Below are 27,689 nucleotides of genomic sequence, written 5' to 3'. Positions count from 1 at the left end.
ATATGAATTAATTTATTTGGTTTTCACAACAATCCTGTAAGATAGGTAATATTATTACTCCATTTTACCGATGGGGTAACTGAGGTTTAGGGGTTTGTAAGAGCTTTTGCCCCCAAGATTACATCAAATCTGCTCAAGGTCACCAGTGACCCTCGGATTGCAAAATCCAATGATCAATTCCCAGATCTTGTCTTGATGGGCCTGTAAGGGGAACTTCCCATGGCTGCTCACTCATCCCTCCTTGAAACACTTTCCTCAACTGACCTACAGCATACCTCACTCCTAGATTTCTTCCTAACTCACTTCCTTCTCAGTCTTTTTGCTGGTTTCACCTCATCTCACTGACCACTACATATTGGAATGCACCAGGGCTTAGCGCTTAGACCTCTTCTCTATCCACACTCAATATCAAGGAGGGTTCAACCAGTCTCATGAATTTAAATATCAGCTCTGTATCAACAATTCCAGAATGTATGTGTCCAGCCAGGACCTCTCCCCTGAACTCCAGATTTGTCTGTGTGACTGCCTACGAAACATATGTACTTCCTTGTCTATGCAGCGTCTCAAACTTAACATGATTTATCAAAACTTAGCTCTTAATTCTAGCACATCTCTCCCCTCAAAAGTACTCTGTTTTCCCCCAAATTATTTCCCATCCTTAAGAGATGTATAAACCAAAAAACTATTGGAGTCATCTCTGATTTCTCTCTGATTTCAACACCCCCCATCTAGTCTGTCAGCAAAGCTCGTTGGCTCATTTTCAAAACATAATCAGAGTCTTGCCACTTCCTGCCATCTCCATTGTTACTATCTTGGCCCAAACCAACATCATCTTTCACAAAAATGATTGCAATAGCCTCCCTGAATTCTCTCTCTCCGTGCCACCTTGTAACCCTAGGGTTTATGTTCAACACAATGGTCAGAGTGATCCTGTTAAAATATGTCATATCATGTCATTTTTCTACTCAGAATGCTCTAGAAGTCTCCATCCACAGAATACAATGGTCACCAGGGCCCTTTATGGTCTGGTCTCATTACCTTTCTGACCTCATCCTGCACTATTTTCTCCCTTCCTCACTCTTATCTCAGACACTCTGGTTGTTCAATTTATAATGAGGACACAGACTTTAATTATGATATTTTTGAACCTTTTTTTCTGAAGGTAAAAGAAAAACTCTTATTTTTCTTATTCTTTCTTTTCAACTTTTATCTTACATACAGGGAGGACATGTGTAGATTTGTTACTTGGGTATATTGTACCCAGGTAGTGAGCATAGTATCCAATATCTAGTTTTACAACCCATGCCCTGCTCCTTCCCCTTCTAATAATCCACAGTGTCTATTATTCCCATGTTTATGTCCATGGGTGCTCAATGTTTAGCTCCCATGCAGAATTTAGTTTTCTGTTTCTGCAGTAATTCACTTAGGATCACAGCCTCCAGGACCATCTAAGTTGCTGCAAGAGACATGATTTCATTCTTTTTTATGGCTACATAGTATTCCATGGTGTATATGTAGCACATTTTTTAACCCAGTCCACCATCGATGGATACCTAGGTTGATTCCATGTCTTCGTTATTGTGACTAGCATAGCAATGAACATACAAGCACATGTGTCTTTTTGTTATAATGATCTATTTTCCTTTGGCTATATACCAAATAATGGTATTTCTGGGTTGAGTGTTAGCTCTGTTTTAAGTTCTTTCAGAAATCCCCAAAATGCTCTCCACAGTTGCTGAACTAATTTAAATTCCCATCAGCAGTGTAGAAGCTTTGTTTTTAACACCATTAACCATGATGATTTTTATTAGTCAGCTTTCCCTCACTTCAAATTTCTGTAGGCAAAGTTCTACCTGACAACGGAAAAATTCCACATACCTTCCACATACCACAACACGGAGACATTTTATTTTCATTGCTGCTCAGCCAGCAGATCATACTGTATAAATCTATTTACTTGAGACTCAAGCCAAAGATTTTAACGGCAGTGTTTATATAACAATGTTCATAAGATACAGCTTCACAAGCATCCTAGTGATTTAAACTGAAAAGCAGCTTTTGTCAAAGGCACATAAGTTCTGATCCTACACTGGCTGCCTCAGGGAAGTATGCCATTTGACAATACTTTAACCCAAACACAAACTGAAAAACACCTGTAACAGGTTTATCAACAAAATTCACATAGCATTGTGATGAATTCCCTGTGGACTACAGAATGCTGTTTACTAAAATCTAATGGAACAGGAATTCAGCCCTCATTTTTTAAAATTTAGTTCACAGTACTGAGTGAGAGTGATTTTTCATCTCACTCCTTTATTGCTGCCCACTTCTAGTCCAATGAGTATAATAGAAACCTGACTTTAAGAAATGCAAGATATTTAGATCCAACTTTATCCACGATGCTGGTACATTTCATGCCTTCCTTTAACTCTGAAGTATAACCCCATGTGAAAAGGTTAGACTCCTGACTCAACCTACATCATGACACAGTGCTTGATCATTTGTACAGTGCTAATCCATATATTTAAGGGATTGGAGAGATACCTGCTGGAGATGGGCTTGAGGAATGATGTGGTATCAGGGATGGCCTGGGTCTAATGAGTACAGAGATAATGATTGAGCAAAGGTTGTATATAACAGCAGAGGACTTCCAAAAAACAGAGACCATGCAGAACAGCTGAGAAGTCAAGCAGACAGTGGAGTAGACTTACAGGTTAAATAGACAGATATTATAGCAATGAACCTCTGATGGATTTAGCAAGGTTGGGATATTCTCTAGTGACAAGTAGCTTGAGACAAATGGTAAATAGCAATGGGAACATTTTGATCAAGAGCTACATAAATCCAGATGATAAACAAACAACAGAGGAGCATGAACTAGCAGAACTAAGAGAACTATGCAAAGAAGCAGAGAGACTCAGCCAGAGATAGAGGGTTGACCACATGTATGTACCTCTGTTTCCTCTCAAAACTCCACAAAATAACAGTAAATGGATTGTGTAAAGTCATAAAGCCACAAGGACAAACAGAACAGTAGAACAGACAAAAGCAACAAAAGTTTGGAAGGTGGAAAGCATAGGACAAGTAGTAACTAACTTAACAGATCCAAGAAAGCTGGATCCAAACTAGCAGAAAGGAATGATAATTAACAACCCAATGTGCATTACAGAGCCACTAAATATCCCAGGAATTTTCACCACCAGGTACTTTGGGAAGTGAGGGAGCAAAGGTGGGGCTAAAACTCAGGACTGAAAGTCTGTTTAAGAAACAGATGGACACCTACCCCTCCAGATGCCTTCCCTAATTCCACAGAGCCAGTCAATTTCCCTTTTCACACTTCAGCAGACTAGAGAAGATCCCTATCATGAAGGAACAGCAGAAAGTAGCAGTTCCATACTGAAATCAGGGGGTTTGACACATTGAGTGTCAACCCCTCAGCTCTATTCTCCATTTCAGCTTCCAGAAAGATCGGTGCAAGGGCTATATTCTCCAGGCTGGAAATTAGAAAATTCTTCTGAGGAAATTGGCAGCCTAATAGAAATGACCTCAAAATACTGGTGTTGAGGATTTCCCACAAAATAACCCAATTAGATCTCGCTACATAAAGTCCACAGCCACAAGTCAGCCAAAAACAGACCGCCAGGATTCCAAGGCATCTGCATAAAGCCTCCACCATGAGAAGCAGAGACCAAAACCAACAAACCAAACATCATCTTGATGGAAACAGACTCTGTGGGGATATGAAAACTGCACATAAACTTTCTTATATTCTCAGCAAGAGAAGAGGAGATTTTGCACTCATGAAGTGAAAACACAATGCTGTGAGAAGGAACACAGAGAAAAGGCAAGAGCTCGTGGAAATTAACGTAGGCAAGCAGAAATGAAAACTCAAAAGAAGGATTAGAAACTGGAATACACGAAGACTTGTAGACCATAGAGTAAAAAAGATAAAATCATAGAAAACTGTAGAAATGAGATTTTTTTAAAAAAACTAAAAAACCAATCCAGGAGATCCAATAGCCAAATAATAAGAATTTGAAGAAAGGGAAAAAGATAAAACCAGGAGTAACTTGTGAACGAAATAACTCAAAATATTCCAGAAGTGAAAAATAGGCATTTCCAAATGATTACACATACCCATTGGGATGAAAATGAATTCACAGAAAGACACTTTGTCATAGTACCTCACAATACTGGGAACCAAAAGAAGATTCTAAATGTTTCCAGAGTGGAGACAGAAAGAAAAACATAATATTTGTAAGAAACAAGACTCAAATGCAGTCTTCTGAACAGTTCCATTAGAAGTTCAAAGACAAAAGAATGGTGTACCAACATTTTCATAAAATTATTTCTAACTTTTAAATCTCTACCCAGACAAGCTATCAGTTAAGTGTAAGGATAAATGAAAGACATTTTAAAACATGCATAATCTCAAAAAAAATTATTTTATCCATACTTTCTCTAGAGGCTACTATAAGAGGTGTTCGTTCAAAACAGATATAGGAAACAATGGGTCCACAAAAGAGAAAGGCAAAGGGACTCCTAGAGATCAGGGCTAAAGGGAGACAACAGGCTTAGGGCTTTAAGTCAAACCTGGGATAGTGCAAACTAGAGAAAGTCAGAAGGCTCAAAGAAAGATCCCTCCAAAGATGAAAAGTTATAACCACCTAATGTGAGCATGATGAGATTAGAGTTACAGAATGGAAGAGAATTTCATAGTAAATTTAAAGGAAGCACATAAGAGCACAAGACAGGGATGCCCTCTCTCACCATTACTATTCAACATAGTGTTGGAAGTTCTGGTTAGGGCAATCAGGCAAGAGAAAAACATAAAGGGTATTCAATTAGGAAAAGAGGAAGTCAAATTGTCCCTCTTTGCAGATGACATGATTGTATATTTAGAAAACCCCATAGTCTCAGCCCAAAATCTCCTTAAGCTGATAAGCAACTTCAGCAAAATCTCAGGATACAAAATCAATGTGCAAAAATCACAAGCATTCTTATACACCAATAACAGACAAACAGAGAGCCAAATCATGAATGAACTCCCATTCACAATTGCTTCAAAGAGAAGAAAATACCTAGGAATCCAACTTACAAGGGATGTAAAGGACCTCTTCAAGGAGAACTACAAACCACTGCTCAGTGAAATAAAAGAGGACACAAACAAAAGGAAGAACATTCCATGCTCATGGATAAGAAGAATCAATATCGTGAAAATGGCCATACTTCCCAAGGTAATTTACAGATTCAATGCCATCCCCATTAAGCTACCAATGACTTTCTTCACAGAATTGGAAAAAACTGCTTTAGAGTTCATATGGAACCAAAAAAGAGCCTGCATTGCCAAGACAATTCTAAGCCAAAAGAAAAAAGCTGCAGGCATCACACTACCTGACTTCAAAGTATATTACAAGACTGCAGTAACCAGAACAGCATGGTGCTGGTACCAAAACAGAGATATAGACCAATGGAACAGAACAGAGCCCTCAGAAATAATACCACACATCTACAGCCATCTGATCTTTGACAAACCTGACAAAAACGAGAAATGGGGAAAGGATTTCCTATTTAATAAATGGTGCTGGGAAAATTGGCTAGTCATAAGTAGAAAGCTGAAACTGGATCCTTTCCTTACTCCTTACACGAAAATTAATTCAAGATGGATTAGAGACTTAAATGTTAGACCTAAAACCATAAAAATCCTAGAAGAAAACCTAGGTAATGCTATTCAGGACATAGGCATGGGCGAGGACTTCATGTCTAAAACACCAAAAGCAACAGCAACCAAAGCCAAAATTGACAAATGGGATCTAATTAAACTAAAGAGCTTCTGCACAGCAAAAGAAACTACCATCAGAGTGAACAGGCAACCTACAGAATGGGAGAAAATTTTTGCAATCTACTCATCAGACAAAGGGCTAATATCCAGAACCTACAAAGAACTCAATCAAATTTACAAGAAAAAAAACAACCCCATCAAAAAGTGGGCAAAGGACATGAACAGACATTTCTCAAAAGAAGACGTTTATGCAGCCAACAGACACATGAAAAAATGCTCATATCACTCGCCATCAGAGAAATGCAAATCAAAACCACAATGAGATACCATCTCACACCAGTTAGAACAGCGGTCATTAAAAAATCAGGAAACAACAGGTGCTGGACAGGATGTGGAGAAATAGGAACACTTTTACACTGTTGGTGGGACTATAAACTAGTTCAACCGTTGTGGAAGACAGTGTGGCAATTCCTCAAAGATCTAGAACTAGAAATACCATTTGACCCAGCCATCCCATTACTGGGTGTATACCCAAAGGATTATAAATCATGCTGCTATAAAGACACATGTACACATATGTTTATTGCGGCACTATTCACAATAGCAAAGACTTGGAATCAACCCAAATGTCCATCAGTGACAGACTGGATTAAGAAAATGTGGCACATATACACCATGGAATACTATGTAGCTATAAAAAGGATAAGTTCATGTCCTTTGTAGGGACATGGATACAGCTGGAAACCATCATTCTCAGCAAACTATCACAAGAACAGAAAACCAAACACCACATGTTCTCACTCATAGGTGGGAATTGAACAATGAGATCACTTGGACACAGGAAGGGGATCATCACACATCGGGGCCTATTGTGGAGGGAGGGGGGGAGGGATAGCATTAGGAGATATATCTAATGTAAATGATGAGTTAATGGGTGAGCACACCAACATGGCACATGTATATATACGTAACAAACCTGCACGTTGTGCACATGTACCCTAGAACTTAAAGTATAATAATAAAAAAAACAAGAAGCACATAAGAAACTAAGAAAAAAAAATTATGACAATGATTACCCTAGGGGAAACCAAATGTTATACAGGAAAATAATCAGAGTATAACATATGACTCAGTTGTAAATAGCATTTACCTAGTCATAATAATGAAAACAGCTATTGATTTGATCAAAATTATGATCTAAATACAGAGAAGATTTAGAAAATTGGAAAATGCATATATATGCACAAATATATGTATATCTGTGTGTGTGTGTGTGTGTGTGTGTGTGTGTGTGTGTGTAGTGGTAGTTAAATAGGACAGGAAAGAGAATTATATAATTTCATTTTCATCTTCCAAAGATGGAAGTCAACAGACAATGACTAAAACTGAAAATTCTCTCCAATAATCATGTAAAAACAAAAAAGATAAATGCCACCAAAAAAATGAAAATGATTTGAAAGTCATCTCTGGGAAATGTCTAAAGGCATGAAGATCAAGGAATTTCTATTTTTCAAAATAAATCTTATAGCGCTATTTGGTTTCTTAAACTACATGCATGTGTTACCTCGATCAAAAAATTAAATTTAAAAAACTACAGTCAGATAATCTGAATTACCACACAGATTAAATGAAAAAGAAGGCAGGAGAACCAGAGATGTGGAAAGTATTTGAGATTTCCTTCCCTTCTTCTGTAGGCCCTGTGTTCCTTCCTGTTTATCTCAGCTCTGTCTTTCTGGCATTAGCTATTATCCAAATCCCAGTCACCCCTTTTTCTCTGGAAACTTCTCTCTAATGACTGAATAAATTAGCAGTTAGAATTACACAGCACAGAAAGGCTCTGGTCAAACATCAGAAGCCACTGAAATCTCCCCGTGAGTAAATGGACACACTTTTTTCAAACGCTTTCTTTCTTTTCTTTTCTTTCTTTCTTTCTCTTTCTTTCTTTCTTTCTTTCCTTCTTTCTTTCTTTCTTTCTTCGTCTTTGTTTTTCTTTCTTTCTCTCTCTCTTTCTCTCTCTTTTTGAGATGGAGTCTCGCTCTGTCACCCAGGCTGGAGTGCAGTGTCATGATCTCACTGCAATCTCTGCCTCCTGGGTTCAAGCTAAACTTCTGCGTCACTCTCCCTAGTAGCTGGGACTACAGATGCAAATTTCTTTAAAATATCCTTATACACGATATTTCTTTAGCAAACACCAAAAAGGATATTTGTGCTTCTGATCTAAGTCGAAGCAGTCCTGACCTTGTGTTGCCCTCTATAGAAGAGACTATCCAAATTTCATAATCAAATTCCGCCCATAGTACAGACAGTTGTTTCCAAACCATTAAAATTCCCAGGTTGTTCTCTTCTGTATCCAATGAACAAAGAAACATTGGAAGTATGGCAAGTGCATTTATGCCAGGCCTCAGCATGATCGAGGATGAGGGACACACATGTGCAGAGTGTTTTCACTCCCTCTAATTCCTAGCTCTTCCTAATGACCCTTTTGCTATCCTCTCACTGAAACAGTGGCAGTCACTTTTCAAGAGGAGTGTGGTTACTGTTGAGAACAAAGAAAGCAGCTTAGCTTTGAGTTTCAAATTAGACTCTTTGAAAGGCCATAGCCAAAACAATAATCTTAAAAGCATAGATTTCTTTTGCAAGTGCCAGGCCCTTGAGATAGCAAATGGCTTTTTTTGGTCGTTGTTCTTGTTGTGTTTTGTTTTCACTTTAAAATCTTAGCTCTTTTCCCAGAAAACATGGGGGTGGGTAGCAGTGAAACATAAGAGGGCAGAATAAAAGGAACTATAGGAGGTAACAAGAGAAACCCAAAATAGGTTGAAGGAAAAATCAAAGGCAGCAGAGAAGTATATCCAGCTTCCCATCCAGAACTCTACAACATGGCAGACAAAGAGTGGCCAGTACAGCCATAGCACAGATGCGGCAGTCAAGCGCACTATGAAAGGTGGAAAAGTGGGGGGATGAGGGAGGAGGCCCTAAACGAAGTTATTAGCTCTGTACAGAAAAATGAAATCAGCCACATGTTCATTCACCTATGTTTCATTGTATAAAAATTTAAACCCAAGACTGAAGAATTTAGGTCTGGAGAACTAGCATGGTTTTGAATTTACAACTTTCCAAATATGGAGATTGAAATACATTTATTTCTTCAAGGAGGATGTATTGAGTACCTGCCACACTCCTGTTACACCAGGGATACAGAGTGGAACTAGAAAGACAAGCTCCCTGCCTTTGCGGCTCCTATTTTAGTTGGAAAGACAAGCAATAATTACATAAAGAAAAAATTAAAGAGTATAATTAAAGACCATGATGAAGAAATAATGAAGTATAAAGTGACAGGGACACTTTGGATAGACTGGAGAGAAAAGGTCTTATGGCAGTAAACCAGGGAAAAGGTGGTGTGAATTAACAATCCCTGGTTATTTTTCCCATAGAGCTAGGAAAAAGTAAAAAGTTTATCTTCTTCCTCTTGGCATCATTACCTTAGCTCCTTCCCACCCCTGCCTGCCAAGCGACAGCCCATGCTCCAGACATCTTCTCCACCCTCCTCTGAAATCTCAGCAATTATTTTCTCTTCATTGAGACATTGTGCCAGTCTAAAAATCAGTCCAATCTGGTACAGAGATGAGGGACTTACATCCTTTAGAGGACAAAATGGCAGCTTCAAGGGGCCTTCTGGAGTCAAGAACCCATGAAGCAGGATTTCTAATGGTGGACCATCAAGCAAAATATCTGGGAGTCATCTGGCTCCCATGAAGTCATTTTTTGTGGGAGAAACTGCTCAGCCTATCAGGAGAGCTGCCCTTGATCTTTCAATAATTTGTTCCCAATATCACAGTTTTCAATAGAGACACAGTAACATGATCCAGCAACGCAAACAGGAAAGAAATAGCAAGAGAGGTCAGAGGAGAGCCAGAAAGAGAGAAATATTAAAGAAACCAAAGAAGTATTTCCATATGCATGAAAAAGTGTCTACGAAATCTAGCAAATGTACCCTGAGAGGCAGTACAGGAGAAGCCCATTTTCAATGGGGAGTAAATGGAGAAAAGGAAGTGAAGACACGTGCTTTAGAAAAGCTTAAAAAGGGAAGAATTGGTGGATAATAAGGCAAAGAGAATGCAAGGTCCAGATCAAGTGTTTTATTCACATATGTATATCAGCTTAGGATTAAAAAGACATGAGCATGTTTATTAGCTGATGAGAAACAGCCAGTAAAGAGAGAGATGGACAACGCAGAAGAAAGACAGGCTCGGGTGCAGTGGCTCAAGCCAGTAATTCCAGCATTTTGGAAGGCCAAGGCAGGCAGATCACTTGAGGTCAGGATTTCAAGACCAGCCTAGCCAACATGGTAAACCCTGTCTTTACCAAAAAATACAAAAATCAGCTGGGCATGGTGGTGCACACCTGTAGTCCCAGCTACCTGGGAGGCTGAGATGTGAGATTGCTTCAACCTGGGAGGAGGAGGTTGCAGTAAGCTGAGCTCATGCCATTGCACTTCAGCCTTGGTGATAGAGCGAGACCCTGTCTCAAAAAAAAAAAAAAAAAAAAGGCCAGGCACAGCGGCTCACACCTGTAATCCCAGCACTTTGGGAGGCCGAGGCGGGGGGATCACAAGGTCAGGAGTTCAAGACCTGCCAGACCAACAGGGTGAAACCCCGTATCTACTAAAAATACAAAAAAAATAGCCGGGCATGGTGGCGGGCACCTGTAATCCCGCTACTTAGGAGACCGAGTCAGGAGAATCACTTGAACCCAGGAGGCAGAGGTTGCAGTAAGTGGAGATCACACCATTGCACTCAAGTCTGGGCAACAGAGTGAGACTCTATCTCAAAAAAAAGAGACACAAAAAAAAAAAAAAAGAAGAAGGAGGAGGAGGAGGGGGAGGAAGGACAAACAACTGGAAGGGAAAACAAGTCTAGCTACAGCACAAATCTATGTACAAATCCTGGGCCACTTCACTGAATGCTAGAATCATACATGTAACTGCCCACAGGACACAACAAACGACCACACATCACTAACTTCAGAGCAGTTGCCTGCCCCGAAAGCCTTATATCCTGACTCTCTTTCTCTCAAACTCTCATGTTTTGCTGGTCTTACCATATGTCCAGAATCTAACCAATTCTAACCACCACCATCATCATCTCTCACCTTGACCTGTCTGTCTTCTTCTATTTTTGACCCTGTGCAGTCTATTTTCCACACAGCAGCTGCATTGGTATTTGTAAGACATAAGACAAATCAAGCCAGTCTGGTCTAAAACCCTCAAAGGTCTTCCCATCTGGCTCAGAGTAAGGGCTACTATCCTGTCCTACAAGGCCCTGAATGGTTTGCACCCTTGGCCGCCCTTAGCCCACCTTCCTAAGGGGAGAGTCAGGAGTGTCAAGGAATGCACGTCTGCAACACTCTTCTTTTTCACAGAAGTAAAAGGAAGGCCATCTGCTGCACTGAAGATGAGTGGTCATAGGTTTGGGAAAGGTAGAGAATGTGTGAGAGTTGTACAGGAATCGTTGCTCAGCAAAATGTTAGAGGAAGAAGATTTGTAAGGCTGCTAACCATTCATTTGAGGGGCAGCTGTTCACAGGGCTGTCTAGTTGACTCCAGCTAGTGCTCAGCAACCCTGGAACAGAAAAAGAGACAAATAGATCCAGATGGGCAGCAAAAGGGCACAGGATGAAGGAATTTGGAGTGTCAGTGTGTGCCTGGGGAGGAGGGTCTGCTGTTCTCTAGCTAGGTCTTCATAAGGGAAAGAAGTGGGGGAAACAGACCTATGAAGGGACCTTTTGGACGTTTTCTAAGGAAACCAACAGGAAAACCCAACAACCCAGTCTAAGAAAAGTTCCCGAGGTCTGTGATTCCCATACCGAAGTCTCATCAGAAGAGTCAACACCAGACCTGCCTCCCTTGCTGATGCCTAACTAGGGGCATGAATTTAAATGTCTTTCCCTTACAGGACACTGTAAATGAGTAATGGTCTCAAATTAGACCTTCACAGATTAAGATTTGTGGGGGGTTGTTAAAAATAAGTTCAACTTTAAAGGAGTTAGAGTCTAAAAAGGGTAGCTACAGAGCTAGCTTCAAAGGGAATTTTTAAAGCCTCCAGTATTTCCTGAGAGTCAACTTGAATATAATTCTCACCCCATAAAGATCTCCTTACCTACACACTCAGCCTAAAGCCACCACCATGTGCCTGGTGCCTCACCTCCCAGGGAAGGCTAACTCAGTTGTCACAACATACGAAAATATTAAATAAGTAGGTAAGAAGAAGTCACTTAGGAGCTGGCTTAGAAATTACTCCAAATAAAATCCCCTCTCTGGCCATATCAAAGAAATTCTTAAATCCATGCCTAAAGGCCTTTGGTATGACATTTATTTTAATAAGTTCTAAATATATTCATCTATGAATTTGTGAGTCTTTCGGCCTGTGAAAAAAAAATTAAGTATTACATATTAAGCAAAATTAAAATCAGATGTCAATAGACGGATATCACATATGTGAGAATCACCCGCATGCCCACGGCCTGTTCTACAGCAGAGTATCACTTCACCTACCAGGCGACAGTGTGTCCTGAAAAATATTTTCTCATAGGAATTAACATTACATTCATTGGAAAGTCACCAAATAAGTAAATAAAATTCTCCACTGACTAAAATGTTTGTTCTAAGAAAGTTCAATTTCATAAAAACTTCTAAGTCAATGTTATCTTTCATTTTATAACACAAAAGAGAAATTCCATGTATAGGTCATGCATCTAATAATCTAACAAGTATATTTTGTTGAACTTGAAACTTGATTTAGAAAAAAATATTGGCTGTGAAAAATACTGTATTAGCATAATCTACCGCCATGAATTTAATGGCTAATAATACATTATTTTCCTTCATATAGGGGAAAAAATGGTTTGGACCCCACCAGTTCCCCATGTGGCTATCTCCCCTCAACTAGCCAATGAAACAAGTCAGGGAAAGTCACTGATGACCTCCTAAGGTCACCCAGATCTCTCCTGACTTGCTCTCCCAGTGGTCCTGTTGTTCTCCCTTCCTTCTTAAAGCTCTCTCATCTTTTGTTAGCAACAGACTCTCCTTCCAGAGCCATGCTTCCATTCGACCTGCCTGGGTTCTCTTCTCAGCCCCTCTGTGGCTCTCCTTCTTCAGAGTCTACCCTTGGCCAGCTTTACGCTGACTGCACCCCACACTTCCTTGACATGATTACTTACTATATGTTGTTATTCCCTAAGAGATCTCTCTGTGCCTCATAGCTCTGGAAACCAGAACCACATTTCTAACGGCCTAATGAACATTTCCATCAGAATAACCCGCAGGAAAAAGAACCACTTTCCTCCAGTAATAATCGCACCTTCTTTCCTATTTTAGAAAGAAAGCTTCATCATACATTCAGCTGAATTTGCCAGAAATCTACAAGTGCTTTTGAACTCGTCCTTCTAAAATATCCTACACGTTCATTCATTCACCCATAAAAACTTTTTAAAAAGTTTCAAGAAGCTTGGCCAGGCGCGATGGCTCAGGCCTATAATCTCAGCACTTTGGGAGGCCAAGGTGCGTGGATCACCTGAGGTCAGGAGTTCGAGACCAGCCTGACCAACATGGTGAAACCCCCATCTCTACTAAAATTACAAAATTAGCCAGGCGTGGTGGTGCACGCCTGTAACCCCAGCTACTCGGTAGGCTGAGGCAGGAGAATCGCTTGAACCTGGGAGGCAGAGGTTGCAGTGAGCCGAGATCGCGCCATTGCACTCCAGTCTGGGCAACAAGAGCAAAATTCTGTCTCAAAAAAAAAAGTTTCAGGAAGCTTACATACAATCTCTTCTGGGGTATCACAAATAACTCTGCAAAGTAGAGACTATTATCTCCATTTTACAAATGATGGTTTATAAAACTCATATAAATTCTTGTAAGTTATGATGCAAAAAATTGAACCTAGAGTCATTTGTCTGACTTCAAAGTCCACGATCTTTTCACAAACCATGAAACCACAGACCATGTGCCAAATCTGATCTGCCACCTGCTTAAAGTTGTATTGGAACATAGCCACACTCATCTGTTTATGTATTGTTTATGGCTGTTTTAGCACTACAAAAGCAGAGGTGAGTAGTTTGCAACAGAGACCATATGGCTTACAAAGCCTAAGATAGTTACTATCTGCCCAGTTACAGGGAAAAAAAAAAAAAGTTTGCCAACTCTAAATCTATACCATCCTCCATGTATCTACCACCTCAGTTTATGTCTTCTTGGATTGCTACAACAGTCTCCTAACTTTGGTCTCTCTGCCAGTAGCCTTTATCTCCTCCAATTCATTGTCCACAATAAAGAATCAATTTTTTCTTATTTATCTCACAACCTTTAGGATAAAAGACAAACTCCTTGTGAAGTTATGGAAAGCTTTTTGACTCTTGGTTCTTTTATTTCTTTCTATTCACATCTACTTTCCACTCAAGTCAAAGTGAAATGCATGGAGTTCCCCAAAAGGGCCAAGCTATTTGATTCCTATATTTTTACATATACTATGTTCTCTATATCTGGAAAGTACCTAAGTCCTGCCTCATTTACCTACTTATTTTGTATTCTGAGCTCAAGAGTCACTTCCTCCTAGAAGTCTTCCTGGGCTCCCTCAGGCTGAACTAGGCAAACATTTTTATTCATTCATTAATTCATTCAACATGTGTTCAATGGGCTCAGCTATCAAGTAGGAGATAATGCTTTGTGCTAAATATACAATGATGAACAGGACAAAGACAGATCATGTTCTCACAAGTCCAACTTCTTTATTCCCTCTTAGTTCACAGTATAAAAAGAGATGAGATGAGGATGAAGGCAGAGATGGACACTGAGATGGGGATGGAGAGAGTAAGGGAGAGACAGATGGATCAGTGATTTTCTTGTTTGACTCTCTTACCATATTAAAAGGTTACTGAGGGCTCAAAAGTATCTAGTGTTTCTTGAATAACAATGTATACCAGAACACCTGGCACAAGGCTGAATGAATTAAATAATTTTGAGTGATACAAGGACACAAGAAATGAAGATCCTTGCAAAGAGTTCAGGCTAGTTAATAGCCTATCAAGAAAATGTCCTGTTATTTTCTGGGGAAAGTCAACCTTTACAGAATTTGAGATGCTTTGTGAAAATGTGACTAGGCGTGAAAAGAAAGATGGGTATAAAAGAATATTCCTGCAAAAGACACAAGCCCTAGTTGGAATAAGAATCAGGAAGTCAAGTGTACATCACACAGTCTTTACCCAACTACACATCTGAGACTGCTAAACCATGAAAAAAGGTGCCATAACCCTGAACTTGGGGCTCCATAAAATGTTTTTTCTCATGGGAACCTCAGCTCATAAAAGAAAAGAAAAAAGACAAAGTCTTCTTTACAAGCTATGGTAAAGCAGACACAAAGAATTGACCCAGTTTCCAAAATAAACATTAGGCGTAAAGCTCTCCCCATCTGGCTAAAACTAAAGCCAGAAATGAAAATCAGCATGTACACACTGCATTTTCTACCTACACCGCAATAACAAGGCCAATAAAAACTTTAACATGGAACTTAATATTATACCTGAAATGCCTGAAGTCGCATATTAAGATTTGTAGAATAATTTTTTTCTAATATTAGGAAAGGGCAACAACCCACTTTTAAGCCTGTCTGGATATCCATCTAGGTCGAGTACCTCTCCAAGTCCAAGTCTCACTGAGCATGGTGTGCAGTCTCTTCCTGGGCCCCAATCCTTTGCCCTGAGACACATGCCTTTCAGTCTTCCTAGCTGCCTAATTTCTATATGGAAAAACACTTCTCTTTCCAAAAGCGTATTTTCTTTTCTCCATAATATTTATTCCTTGACAACTTTTCCTCTTAATCTTTACAGAACATTTTCTATAGAAAATACATCTTACTCTCCATAAAGCAATGTACACACTATATGTAAAAAGCCCTAACATCTTTGTGACACCACTTTGTTTCCATCTTAACCTCATCTCCAATAACCAGCTCCATGCCATGGACAGGGGCATAACTGCACCAATAGAATCTTAGAAGTATAGAATGTTAGCCCTGAAAGGGACCTTAAAAGTCATTGACTTCAACTTTGGCATTTCACAATTGAAAAAAATAAATAAATAAAACTCAGAGAGATGTAAAGACTCCCCAGGGTCACACGGTCACACAGGCCTTTGCTCTCAACTTACTCTATATTCTCCCAATCTCTGGATCTTACCATCTTCTATTTATTTCCTTTTCCTGTGGGGAGAGGTCAGGGCAATGCACATAATTTCAGCTTGACTTTTATCTGAATTCCACAGAGGATGCTGAAGAAGCTCATCAACATGAGAATATGATGTGTGGCATTGGTCTCCTCTGCATGGTGCTGATTGACCAGTGTGCAACTAAATGCTTCCCAGTTGCACTTAACTGCCTACATGAAGATTTGGATTTCTTGTCATATGCATCCCACTGGCAGATGGTCTTGCTATACTTTTAAATGTGCTAAACCATTTGTCTGCTGCATTGCAGATCATACTAGTCAATTACAGAAAGTTTTTAGACTGTTTACGTGATTACCAATTACATCTTATTTGAAAATTGCAGATTTAACATCGTTATGACAGAGCTTCCTGTCTACCAATTAAACCCCAGCAATTTTTATCTTTATAATTTTTAGTTTGGTTTGTTTTGCTTTCTAAGACTCAGTTTGCATTGCATCACAGCAGGACAAATTCTCATTGACACATACTGCATGGGCCAGCCTGTCTCAATTTACCAAAGCAGACAATAGAAAAAATAGAAAATGCTTTTAGAGCAAATGAATACCCAAATTCCAATCTCATAGCCCTTTGACATATGCTGAATATACATTTAATAACATATTTAATAGTGTACTAAGACATATATATGGAGAGAGAAAAAATTAATGGTTGAACTTATTTAAGGCAAAGAGTTATTCAAAACATATTTTTATTTTATATGCTTCTTTCTTTTATAAAATTATAATGAAATATGCAAATGTAGAGTTCCTTAAAATGGCTAGATTAAACTAAAATACAGTTTATGTGATAATTTAGTAATAAAGAAGGAACTAAGTAACTGCTTTCTTGATAAATGTTTAGAAGAGAATTTATAAAAACATATTAAGACAAGAGTATAATCCTATTAGAAAAATTCCATCATTGCATTCCTTTGTTTTATAGTCATCAAAACAAATCATCCGTGTACTATGGTGCCTTCTGAACAGCAGCAAAATTAGTCAGTGTGCCTAATCCTTAGAAAATCTAATATTATTAGTGGCTCAATAATAAGATTATGTAAATAAAATGGATTAGAAAACATTTCATGAAGGCATCATTAAGTATTTACCAAGCAAATTAGCAAGGAGATTACTTACATCTTGATCTAAATACACATACACACACACACACGTACGTACATACATACTGTTTTCCACAAGTGCTGCAGAACTAAACTGCAAAAATATTCTCTCACAAAAGCCCTTTGGTAGTGAATTTTGTGAATGTCAGCAGAGTAGCTGGATTCATTCATGAATGGACAGATACAGAGGAATGGGGAGGACGTGACTACCCTGGGGAGTAATGGCTGCTACCAGAGCAGTGGAGGTCACTCAAGGCAGACAGAGCATGAAAAAACCGAGAGAAAACAAATTTAAGGTAAAGAATGCATGATGGTAGATGTATATAGAGAAGCATCAGGCAACCCTTCCAATTCAGAAATCTGAACAGAAGATTTCCCATGTTGGGCAAATGTAGGAACAAAGGACTTAAGTCTAAGAAATTCCTAGGTAGCAGGTAAGAAAAGTATTCTGGGATGCTGCTGACATAGGAGAGATCTGGATGGCATCTCAGTTGAGTGGGATTAGGGGAAGGTCAATACTATTTTTTGAAGATCTGTCTGATATATCAACAAGGAAAACTTTTGAGACTGTATTCCTAGACAGAGTCCACATCCAACTTAGCATTAGGGTAGCAAATCCTAGGAAAGGAAAGGCCATTGAAAAGAGGGCTCATAAGGACCTAGGAATTGGGATTGTTGCCACACTCATACTTCTAAATTTTGCTGAAAGGCACATAAATTTTGGATGACTTTCTCTAGAAAAAGAGTCTATCATTTGCAAGTAGTGATTATTTTTCTCAACAGAATATAGGCAGTTGGTGTCTCCATCAATCTTTTGATAAAACATTTTTCTGTTTTTGAGTTATAAGGTTACAAGTGGTGCTTCCCAGACTGCCACACAGATTGACTAGGATCCTGGCACAAGTAGCAGCTTTATTTGTAATAGCCAAAAACTGGAAACAAATACAATGTCCTTCAATAGATGGTGAGTTAAACAATACTACATCCTAACCATAAACTACTACTAAGCAATAAAAAAGAACAAATTAATTATTGATATACTCAACTTAGATGGATCTCAGGGGCATTATGCTGAGTGGAGAAAGCCCATTTCAAAAGGTTACATTTTACATAATTCAATTTATATAACACACTCAAAATCACAAAATTATAAAGATGGAGAGCAGATTAGTAGTTTTCAGGGAATAGGGATAGTTGGGAGAAATGGTTAGATTACATATGAGAGAGAGCTTTGTGGTAAAGGAACAGTTCCGTATCTTGATTGCAGTTGTAATTAAAGAAACCTGCACATATGATAAAACAATACAGAACTATACACATACATTATATCAATGTCAATTTTGACACTGAGCTATAGTTATATAAGATGTAATTATTGGAGGAAACTAGGTGACGGTAACAAAGGCCCTTTCCATACTATTTTTGCAACTTCCAATGAATCTATAATTACTTCAAAACAAAAAGGTTTTTTTAAATCTATGCTCAAGTATAAGGCAAAATGTATTGCATAAATATGAAAAGTAGTATGGTGCTAAATACAGCATCTGACAAAATGTTGTCTTCTGAATTTATAAAGTACATTTTTGCCCATACATCTTACCACTTTGGATATGTAGGTATCAGTTTAATTAATCATCAGGATCTCTCCCTGTGTATAAGGACATTTTCTGGCTGAAAGCCTCTGGAGCAGACAGCACTCGGAATTCTCACTCTCTTTCTAACTGCAAGCTCTAACCAGCAAATAGAGTCTGCGTGTTCTTATTCCTATACCTGTACAAGGGTGTATTGGACAAACAGAAGCTGAACAACTGCCAACACTGGTGCTCCAATAGCTTTCAGACATTCTAAACGATGAAAACTACCTGCTTAGACCCAAGATATTAACCTTTCACAGTCCAGCCAACATCCCTGGACTCCAAGAACTTTTACCATCAATGTCAAAATCTAAGCCTCTGTAACATGGAATCTCAGAAAAAACAGCTTAGACACACACACACAAAAACCAATGACCATGATCCGAAGGCTTAAGAGGCGCTAATAATGCTAATCACACCTTCAGTACAATCTTAAGGTTAGTTTAGGTACCAGAACTAGGTGTGAATAAGTCATCTAAGTCAACTTGAAGGCATGAATGACGGTGAAGTCTCCCTCAAGATCTTCAAAAGCAACTTCTTTGGTATGTATTTCCTTTAGGTTGTGGTCTGATGCCATCCAGTCGCAGTCTGAGTGCAAAGGACATGGTCTTTGTCCCTTTTGGGGGCATTCCACTTCTAAGAACTTGGTACTCAGGTATACATGTTAAATCCTAGACACTTCTCATTGCTGAATGGGCTTATATTCAGCCATCCTTTCATTCCCTCAAATAGGCATATATTCAACCTACAGTGACTGTAATGAAGACTACGTTAATAAACCCCTTCTCCTAGTCTTAATTGTAAAAACCTATACAAAAGTGTATCCTAAGTTCAACTTTAATTTAGGAATTCAGTATTAACTAGAATATTTATAAACAATATATTTCACATTGGATCCTATCTGTTTTTGGAATTTAACACATTACCAACAAAATCTATGGAATGTGCTAAATGCCACCTGTCTGGATGTTGGTCCTGGTTCCTTCAAGAGAGCTCTGTTGGGTACACACATTAATATGTTTTTCACACATTAATATGTTCTGAAGAGTAAAATATATTATTTTGCATTTCTATTTTCTAAAGTAGATAAAAAATGCACATAAGATGGATTAAATACCTTTCCGAAGACAAAGTAGTTCATTTTAATCCTATCTGAGATTGTAGCCAGGAAAACTGCCAATAATAATAATTTTTAATGAAAACATTAAAATACTTACAGCCAACCATCATCATAGCCACCGAAAACATCTTTTCCACATCTGTGGTAGGAGCTATGTTTCCAAATCCTATGGTTGTAAGGCTTGTCATGGTAAAGTAGAGAGAGGACACATACAGCGAATCCTTGCTGGGTCCTCCTTCCCATATCCCAGCACTGGTATTGTAGCGGTATGGAGTCCCAATGCTCAAGGCCAGCTGGTAGAGCCAACTGTCCATTTGGATGGTGTTAGTGACTTCGTCGATGACCTCGTAGTCTCCGATGCTATACCATATGCAGGCCAGCCAGTGGGCCACCAGTCCAAACACACACACCAGAAGCACGAGGACTGCTGCTCCATATTCTAGATAATGGTCCAGTTTCCTAGCCACACGGCCCAGTCGTAAGAGACGCACCACTTTTAAAGAACTGAAGAGACTGCTGATTCCCTGGATTAAAAAAAAAAAGACACCACATTTTCAGAAAAAAAAAAAAAAGCTGGGGAAACAATATAATGACTCACCTTCATAAATTTAACCATCCATTTACATATTAAGAACAGATGTATACTATAGGTCTGATTTTTAGAAATCAAAAAAGTCAAAATGATAAACTGGAAAAAAAATAGATTTCTTCCTACCCAGAAATTCATGTTTGTGAATTATTAGATAAAATAACTTTTCATTAGCTAAGAAACTCCCAATTTATTTTCATAAGTAGAATATAAATGGTACAGAGAGAAACCAAAGATGAAAAATGCTCAAATGCATTATATACAGAGTATACAAATAGGGGTGTTGAATTCAGAACTTTTATTTCCTTTTCCTATAAAATTTTCCCTCTACTCTAAAAGGTTTCTTTTCATTTCTTATTTTATGATAGCTCCAAATAGCAGAACTCTGAAAAAGGAAGCACAGTCTTACAGGCAATCAAACAGGAAATCCTTGGGTACATATGGGGAAAATGAACAAATAGCATTGTTGGCCCCACTACCTCCTGCCACAATCATGAGAATCACTACATTCTAGAGTTCTGAAAACGTGAACAGAGCTGAAGCTGAAACAGGTGTGTGGCCTCCTAAATTCTATTCATTCTCTAGCAAAAGCCACCAAAAAGAACACCAAAAAAAAAACAGCAGCCGGAAAATTCATATTTTGTTGAGAAGCTTAACATAACAAATAAGGGATTATCCCAATCAAAGCACAGCATAGGCTTTCTTAAATCAGTGAAAGTCCCATAGTTACTTTTTGGAAGCATGTAATAGGCCACCTGCAGAGGTAGGATAAGTTCATTCCTGATGCAGTTCACAAAACAGGCAGGGAGGGAAAATGGAGCAGTGATCCAGGAAGCCTCTCGTGCAGTCATCACCTGCAAATCCATTCATGTCCAGGACTTCCTTACTGCTAACCCTGTCTCCCAGAATGTAGACAAAGAATCTAATATAACTTACTCTGACATGAATTCTGACCAGCAAGGAGGAATTTGTTGTTGCAGTAGAATAGATGTATATTAATAAGACTCTAATTATGCATGGTAAAGTTCCTGATAATTAAGAAGGAAACTGTTGACAGGGTGCAGTAATTCATGCCTGTAATCCCATAACTTTGGGAGGCCGAGGCAGGTGGATCACCTGAGGTCAGGAGTTCAAGATCAGCCTGACCAACATGGCAAAACCCCGTCTCTACTAAAAAAATTCAAAAATTAGCCGGGCATGGTGATGGGTGCCTGTAATCCCAGCTACTCAGAGGCTGAGGCAAGGAGAATTGCTTGAACCCGGGAGACGGAGGGGACAGTGAGCCGAGATCACACCACTGCACCCCAGCCTGGACGACAGAGCGAGACTCCATCTCAAAAAAACAAAAAAACAAAAAAAAAAGAAAGAAACAGTTAAGAATGCATCTGGTTTGCTGGTTTGTTATACTATATTCTATAAGGCAGTATGTGTTTGAAATTTTTCATAATGAAAATTTAAAAGAGAAAGATAACAAAGAGAAGTAGAAACAAGAGTCGCTATAGAAACAAAGGAGTAGCAGGGTCATCCTGCCGGGTTTCTGTCTCAACTTCAATTTCTTTAGGCCTACCTCTGTTTAAGTCAAAACTCTCAAATATTGTGGCATATATACAGCCTAAAAACAAATTTCCATTTCACTTTAACACTTGGGGGAAAAAGATGCTGAACTTTAGTCAGTTAAAAAGAGTAGAATTAATAAAATAAAGAAGACAAATTTGTGTAATTCAGTGACATGAGATGTTGGAAGGTAAGAAGAGTCAAGAAAGCTTGAAAGCTTTCAAAAATGGAACTGTGTAGTCATCAACAAGTAGTACAAAAATAAACATTTATGGAGCACTCCTACATGCCAAGTTCTGTTATAAGCCCTGGGGATATTAAGATAAATATGCCTCACTTCTGCTCTAAAGAAATGCATAATCGAAATACATGAAAAGCTCAAACAGAGTTCAGTTTAAAAATAAAAACAATGATGTTATAGATAATGTTTTCTGGTTAGCTCAAACTTTTAAAGGAACTTTGGGACTGCTGTTTAAATGCTGCATAGAAAAGTCATTTATACCTGAATTCTTTTCTCTGAAAATAACTAAAAGCAAAGAGAAGGAAAAACAGAGAGAAAATCTTCACCCCATTCAAACTAAGAAAGCCAACACAAGCCCCAACTAGAATGTGACGAGTTAGGACCTACTAGAATTAGGTCCAAATGGCGGAAAGACATACATCCTTCATCTCTAGCAAGTAGATTGCTCCAAAAGGAGGTGACCCATCCCGACAGGCCTGCTCTGGACTCTACTTACTTGAAAGCACATTTTCTAATATTTAGAAGTAGTTTGACACTTCTTAAAAACTATAAAATGTTTTATAAGCTTAAAAAGTAACAAAATATTAGTAAATAGACATTGATATATAAAGTATATATAAAATATTAGTTATATATCTATAAAGCATTATAGACTCTCTCTACCATAGGTTTAGAAGTAGTGTGACACTACTTAAATATTATAAAGTGTTTTATAAGTTTAAAAAGTAATAAAATATTAGTAAATATACAAACTTGATATATATACATAAAGTATATATAAAATATTAGTAATGTATATAGATATATACCAAGCATTATAGACTCTCTCTGCCATAGGTCCTCTGGCACCACTTCCTCTTGATTTTTAGCCAACCCTCCAACTGACGCCCTTTCAACCACCTTCTATATATGAATGATTCTCAAGTCCATTTAGCACCAAAACAACCTCTCTCCTGAGTTATTCATACTAAGCCAAATGTCTGCTGTGCATTTCCACGTGGATATCCCACAGGTATCCAAAAACAGGTCCCAAAGGGAACCCTTTGCTTCTCCCAAATCAGCTATCTTCTATCATGTGAATGACATCATTATCCACCCAGTCACTCAGACCTGGGGCAAAGCCTCCACTTTTCCCATTTCCTGCCACATGTAGCTGGTTATCAAGTCCTGAGAGTTTCATCACTCAAAGTGCCTAAGTGCTCAAAATATATCTATTTAATAAATCTCTCAGAAAATGTCCTTCTTTTCCATTCCCATAGGCATGTTTTGGTCATGACTTCACAGTTTTTTCTCACTTGTGTGATAGGAACTGCCTCTCCATCAGCCATCCCACCTCTATTCTTGCTTCCTCTAATTCACAGATCACACTATAAAGGCTATCAGTCTCGTATTTTTTTAAATGCACATCTATCTAACCATGTCCCTCTTTAATATAAACTCCTTTCATGTTGGCTCATTACCTGTAGGAATAAATATTAATTTTCAAGTGTGACATGCAAAGCCCACCAGGACCTTGTACCTGCCTACCTACTCAGCATCTCTCCTGCCAATTCCTCCACCTGCTCTCTAGGCTGCTGCTGTTCTCAGGTAGGAGTAGTTCTCAGAATGTCCATGCTGTTTCATGCTATATTACAAGTTATTCTCTTTGTTTAAAGGCTTTCTTCCTCCACTCTCTTAGTGGTTAGGATCTTACATACAGTTTATGACAAACACTTTCTCTTCCACGTGTACTACCCTGACATCTTCTCCCTACCTCTGCCATCTTCATTGTCATACTCTCCCCCGTCCCCCACTGGGAGAATTAGGTATCCTTCCTTTTTATTATCATACAGTTTCTGCACATCTCTATTATAACAATTTTCACTGTCACGCTTACTACAAGTATGTTTGCATATTCCAGGAAACTCTAAACTCTAAGGAGTAGATCTACTGTCAACTACAAAGCTGGCATATGGTAATATGTTAAGCAGCCAATAATTCAATAAACAAAAGAATAAACTTTTGTGAAACTAGCAAATGTTGGGGGTGAATTTGGGGAGCTTTAATTACAAACTCAGAATGATTTAACAGTATAATGTAGAGAACAAAACAGTCAATAAAGGTTGCATTAATAGTGTACTTCATTGAGTACAAAAGAGAAATTATCCTTAATCTCTACACTGACTAGGTGTATTACTCCATTTTCATACTGCTGATAAAGACATACTTGAGACTGGGTAATTCATAAAGGAAAAGAGGTTTAATGGACTCACAGTTCCATGTGGCTGGAAGCCTCACAATCATGGAGGAAGGCAAAAGGCACATCTTACATGGCATCAGGCAAGAGAGAATACGAGCCAAACAAAAGGGGAAACGCCTTATAAAACCATCAGATCTCATGAGACTTATTTACTACCGCAAAAACAGTATGGGGGAAAACACCCCCATGATTCAATTATCTCCACCTGGTCCCTCCCAAAACACCTGGGAATTATGGAAGCTACAATTTAAGATGAGAGTTGGGTGGGGAAACAACCAAACCATATTACTAGGTCACACACACAGGAGATCAGTTGAATATATTCATCAGAGAACTGCCAAAAAAAAAACCCCTCAAAACTCAACTCTATTAGGAAAAGTGAAAGGAACTGGAAAAAGGGAGATTGGGGCAGGGCACTATTTATATTCAAATACACAGTGCATGGATGAGGGCTGAGCTCACTCTGTTCAATCCTAATGTGGGTAACCCAGAAAAAAGTTGGAGCTACAGGGATAGAAGGATGCAAACAAGATTTCAACAAGCCTGTGCCACACACTTCTATGCAGTTAACCAACAGAAAGTTAGGTCATTTATTGCTACTTGGAAAAGACAAACAAGGCAATAATAACATTGACTATTTACTATATGCCAGGTACTATTCTAAGTGTTTTCTTTGTATTAATTAATTTAAAATTCAGAACAATCCTATGTGGTACCTATCGTTAAAGCATGGCCCAGAAAAGTTAAAAATAATTGGACTAAGTTCACATAGATAGTAAGAGGAGGATCCCAGATTCACATTCAGGCAGTCTGTCTCCAGAATCTTCCTTCATTCATTCTGAAAGTCTCTATACCTAAAGTGTAATTTATCCAACCACATGAATACCTGCAATATTTGCTTAAACATGAGCATTCTCTACATGACTGAATAAAGGAGATTAAATACCTAGCCTCCTCTTTCTCGCCACTCAGTCACAGCAATGGCCCACAATAGGGGTTCATGGAGGCCCTGGAACTCTTATATCTATATAGTCTGTAGTTCTCCAACATGGATCAACTCATTTTGTTTTCATAATAGCAGGATTCCTACCTTCATTGTTCATATGAGGACACTGAAGCTTGGTCAGGTTGAACAAACCGTCCAAAGACAGCAAGGAATGAGAGTATCACTCAGACCCAGTCTTTCAGATTCCGAGTACATTTTCCACAACAACCAACCACCCTGCAGCCTTCCTGTCCTTACTCCCAGTCTCTCCTACATCATTGCTGCAATATTAATCTCCCTGAAAGGTAGCACTGAGCATATCCTCCAAGGGCTCATCACAGACATTAAGCATAATCTCTTGAACAGGCCTTCAATGCCCGCAATCCCATCTCTGTCTATGCTGCCAGGTCATTTCCCTCTATGCCTCTGCAAAGCCCTAGTGCTCCAATAAAACCAGATTCCTTTTTGCCCCCAAACATCATGTTGAGCAAAAGGAGCTAGACACAAAAGAGTATATGCTGTATGATTCCATTTCTGAAGAGTTCAGAAACAGGTGGAACTACTCCATGGGGTTAAATGAGCATACTGTCTCCCTTTGTTGGGAGAGGGGCAGTGATTACAAAAGACATGAGGAAACCTTCAGGTTCTGGCAATATTTTGCTTCCTAACATGGCTGCTAATCACTAGGTGTGTTCACTTTGTGAAAATTCTTTCTGCTGTACACTTAAGATTGGGATAATTTTTCTTGAAGTATGTCATAAACATCAAAAAAAGGTTATGGAAAACCCAATAGTCACTGATGTGTTATTAAGCTAACATTTCACCACAGTACATGATTCAGATTAATAATTTCTTACTCATCCTGTGATATTTGGTTGGGGGGGGGCAGGGAGTCATAGCCATCATTGTATCTAAAATAAGAGACTTTCCTTATTTTATGATTCATTCTCATAACCTTTAGATTGGGCCACAAATTGCATTTAATTCCTGTTGGCAATTTTAATTTCACTCATATGATACTACTGGACAGTTTTAGAGGTTGATCCTCCAAAAATGCCCTTCTTATGTACTTCCGCCTTTTTCATAACAATGTTTTGATGCTGTACTTTCCACCAGTCTTAGCTACTCATTGATTTTCTGCTTCATGTCACTCCAAACTTTCCAATCTTTCTGTGCCCTCCTCTGCACTCCAGTGGCTTTCTGCCTCTATCCCAACCTCTGAGCTGTTAACACACAAATCCCTGGGGTTCCACTGTGGAAGAGAATATCAAATACATCAAGTGCATAACAGAACACAGCAGAGTGAATGGAGGACTTTCAGCCATCAGCCTTCCACCTTTCTAGCCAATTTCCTTACTTGACAAGCCCCTCAGGCCATAGTAGCACAAGGAGTAATATCCAGGAGACACCTCTGTGCCAAAAGTAACTCTTTAAGTTACTTTTGTCTATTCCACATTAAAGAGATGTGAGGTGTTATCAGAGTAAAATAATATCTTGCAATGATAAAGCCACCCAAAATACAAATCAATTCTCTCATTTGATCATCACTAATAATAGCAGGTAGATAATTCAGCCAATATTCCTTCCTATTTTCTTTAACTTTCTTGGCCAAGGACACATGATAATTAAGTGGAGATAAAAGAGCAGGAATACAGACTTGTTATATCCAGTTGCATGATTTTTCACCTACATTTTGCATTCTCACAATACAATGTTCTGGTAGATTGTTTCAAAAACATAGCTGTGTTTGTTTTTCTCCCTGTATCCATACTCCTCTGCAATGTTACTTATAATTCCTCCCATCAAGAGATACAGTCTATTTCCTATCTCTTAAATCTGGACTGACTTTAGGACTTGCTTTGGCCAACAGAATGTGATATAAATGATTGCAGCAGATCCAAGCCTAGGGCTCAAAAGGCCTTGCACACCACCTTCACCTGTGGTCTTGGAAACCAGCCCAGCTGCTGTGTGAACAAGACTCACTAGGCTTTGGGGGATGAGAGACCATAGAAGCATCCCTTCGAGTCATGCATTTCAGCCATCCTAGACTATTCAGGCCTAGCCAACTCAGTGGCTGACCACAGATGCACGAGTAAACTTAGTTGAGATAAGCCAAACCTAGCCTAAATCAGCAGAACTACCCAACTGAACTGCAGACTCATGAGTTGAAT

General features: G+C 38.8%; 1 protein-coding gene across 1 annotated transcript in view; it reads right to left on the bottom strand.

Annotated features, from left to right (window-relative positions):
• The window catches only part of KCNH5 (potassium voltage-gated channel subfamily H member 5), a 341,017-nt gene that overhangs the window by 226,111 nt on the left and 87,217 nt on the right, over positions 1-27,689 (bottom strand). Inside the window, exon 7 of the mRNA XM_003901908.5 lies at positions 20,008-20,434. Coding sequence (XP_003901957.3) covers positions 20,008-20,434 — 427 coding nt within the window. The remainder of the gene's footprint in view (positions 1-20,007; positions 20,435-27,689) is intronic.

This window comes from Papio anubis, chromosome 7 (genome assembly GCF_008728515.1).
Source record: "Papio anubis isolate 15944 chromosome 7, Panubis1.0, whole genome shotgun sequence".
NCBI lineage: Eukaryota > Metazoa > Chordata > Mammalia > Primates > Cercopithecidae > Papio > Papio anubis.
This window is presented reverse-complemented; position numbering and strand designations above follow the sequence as displayed.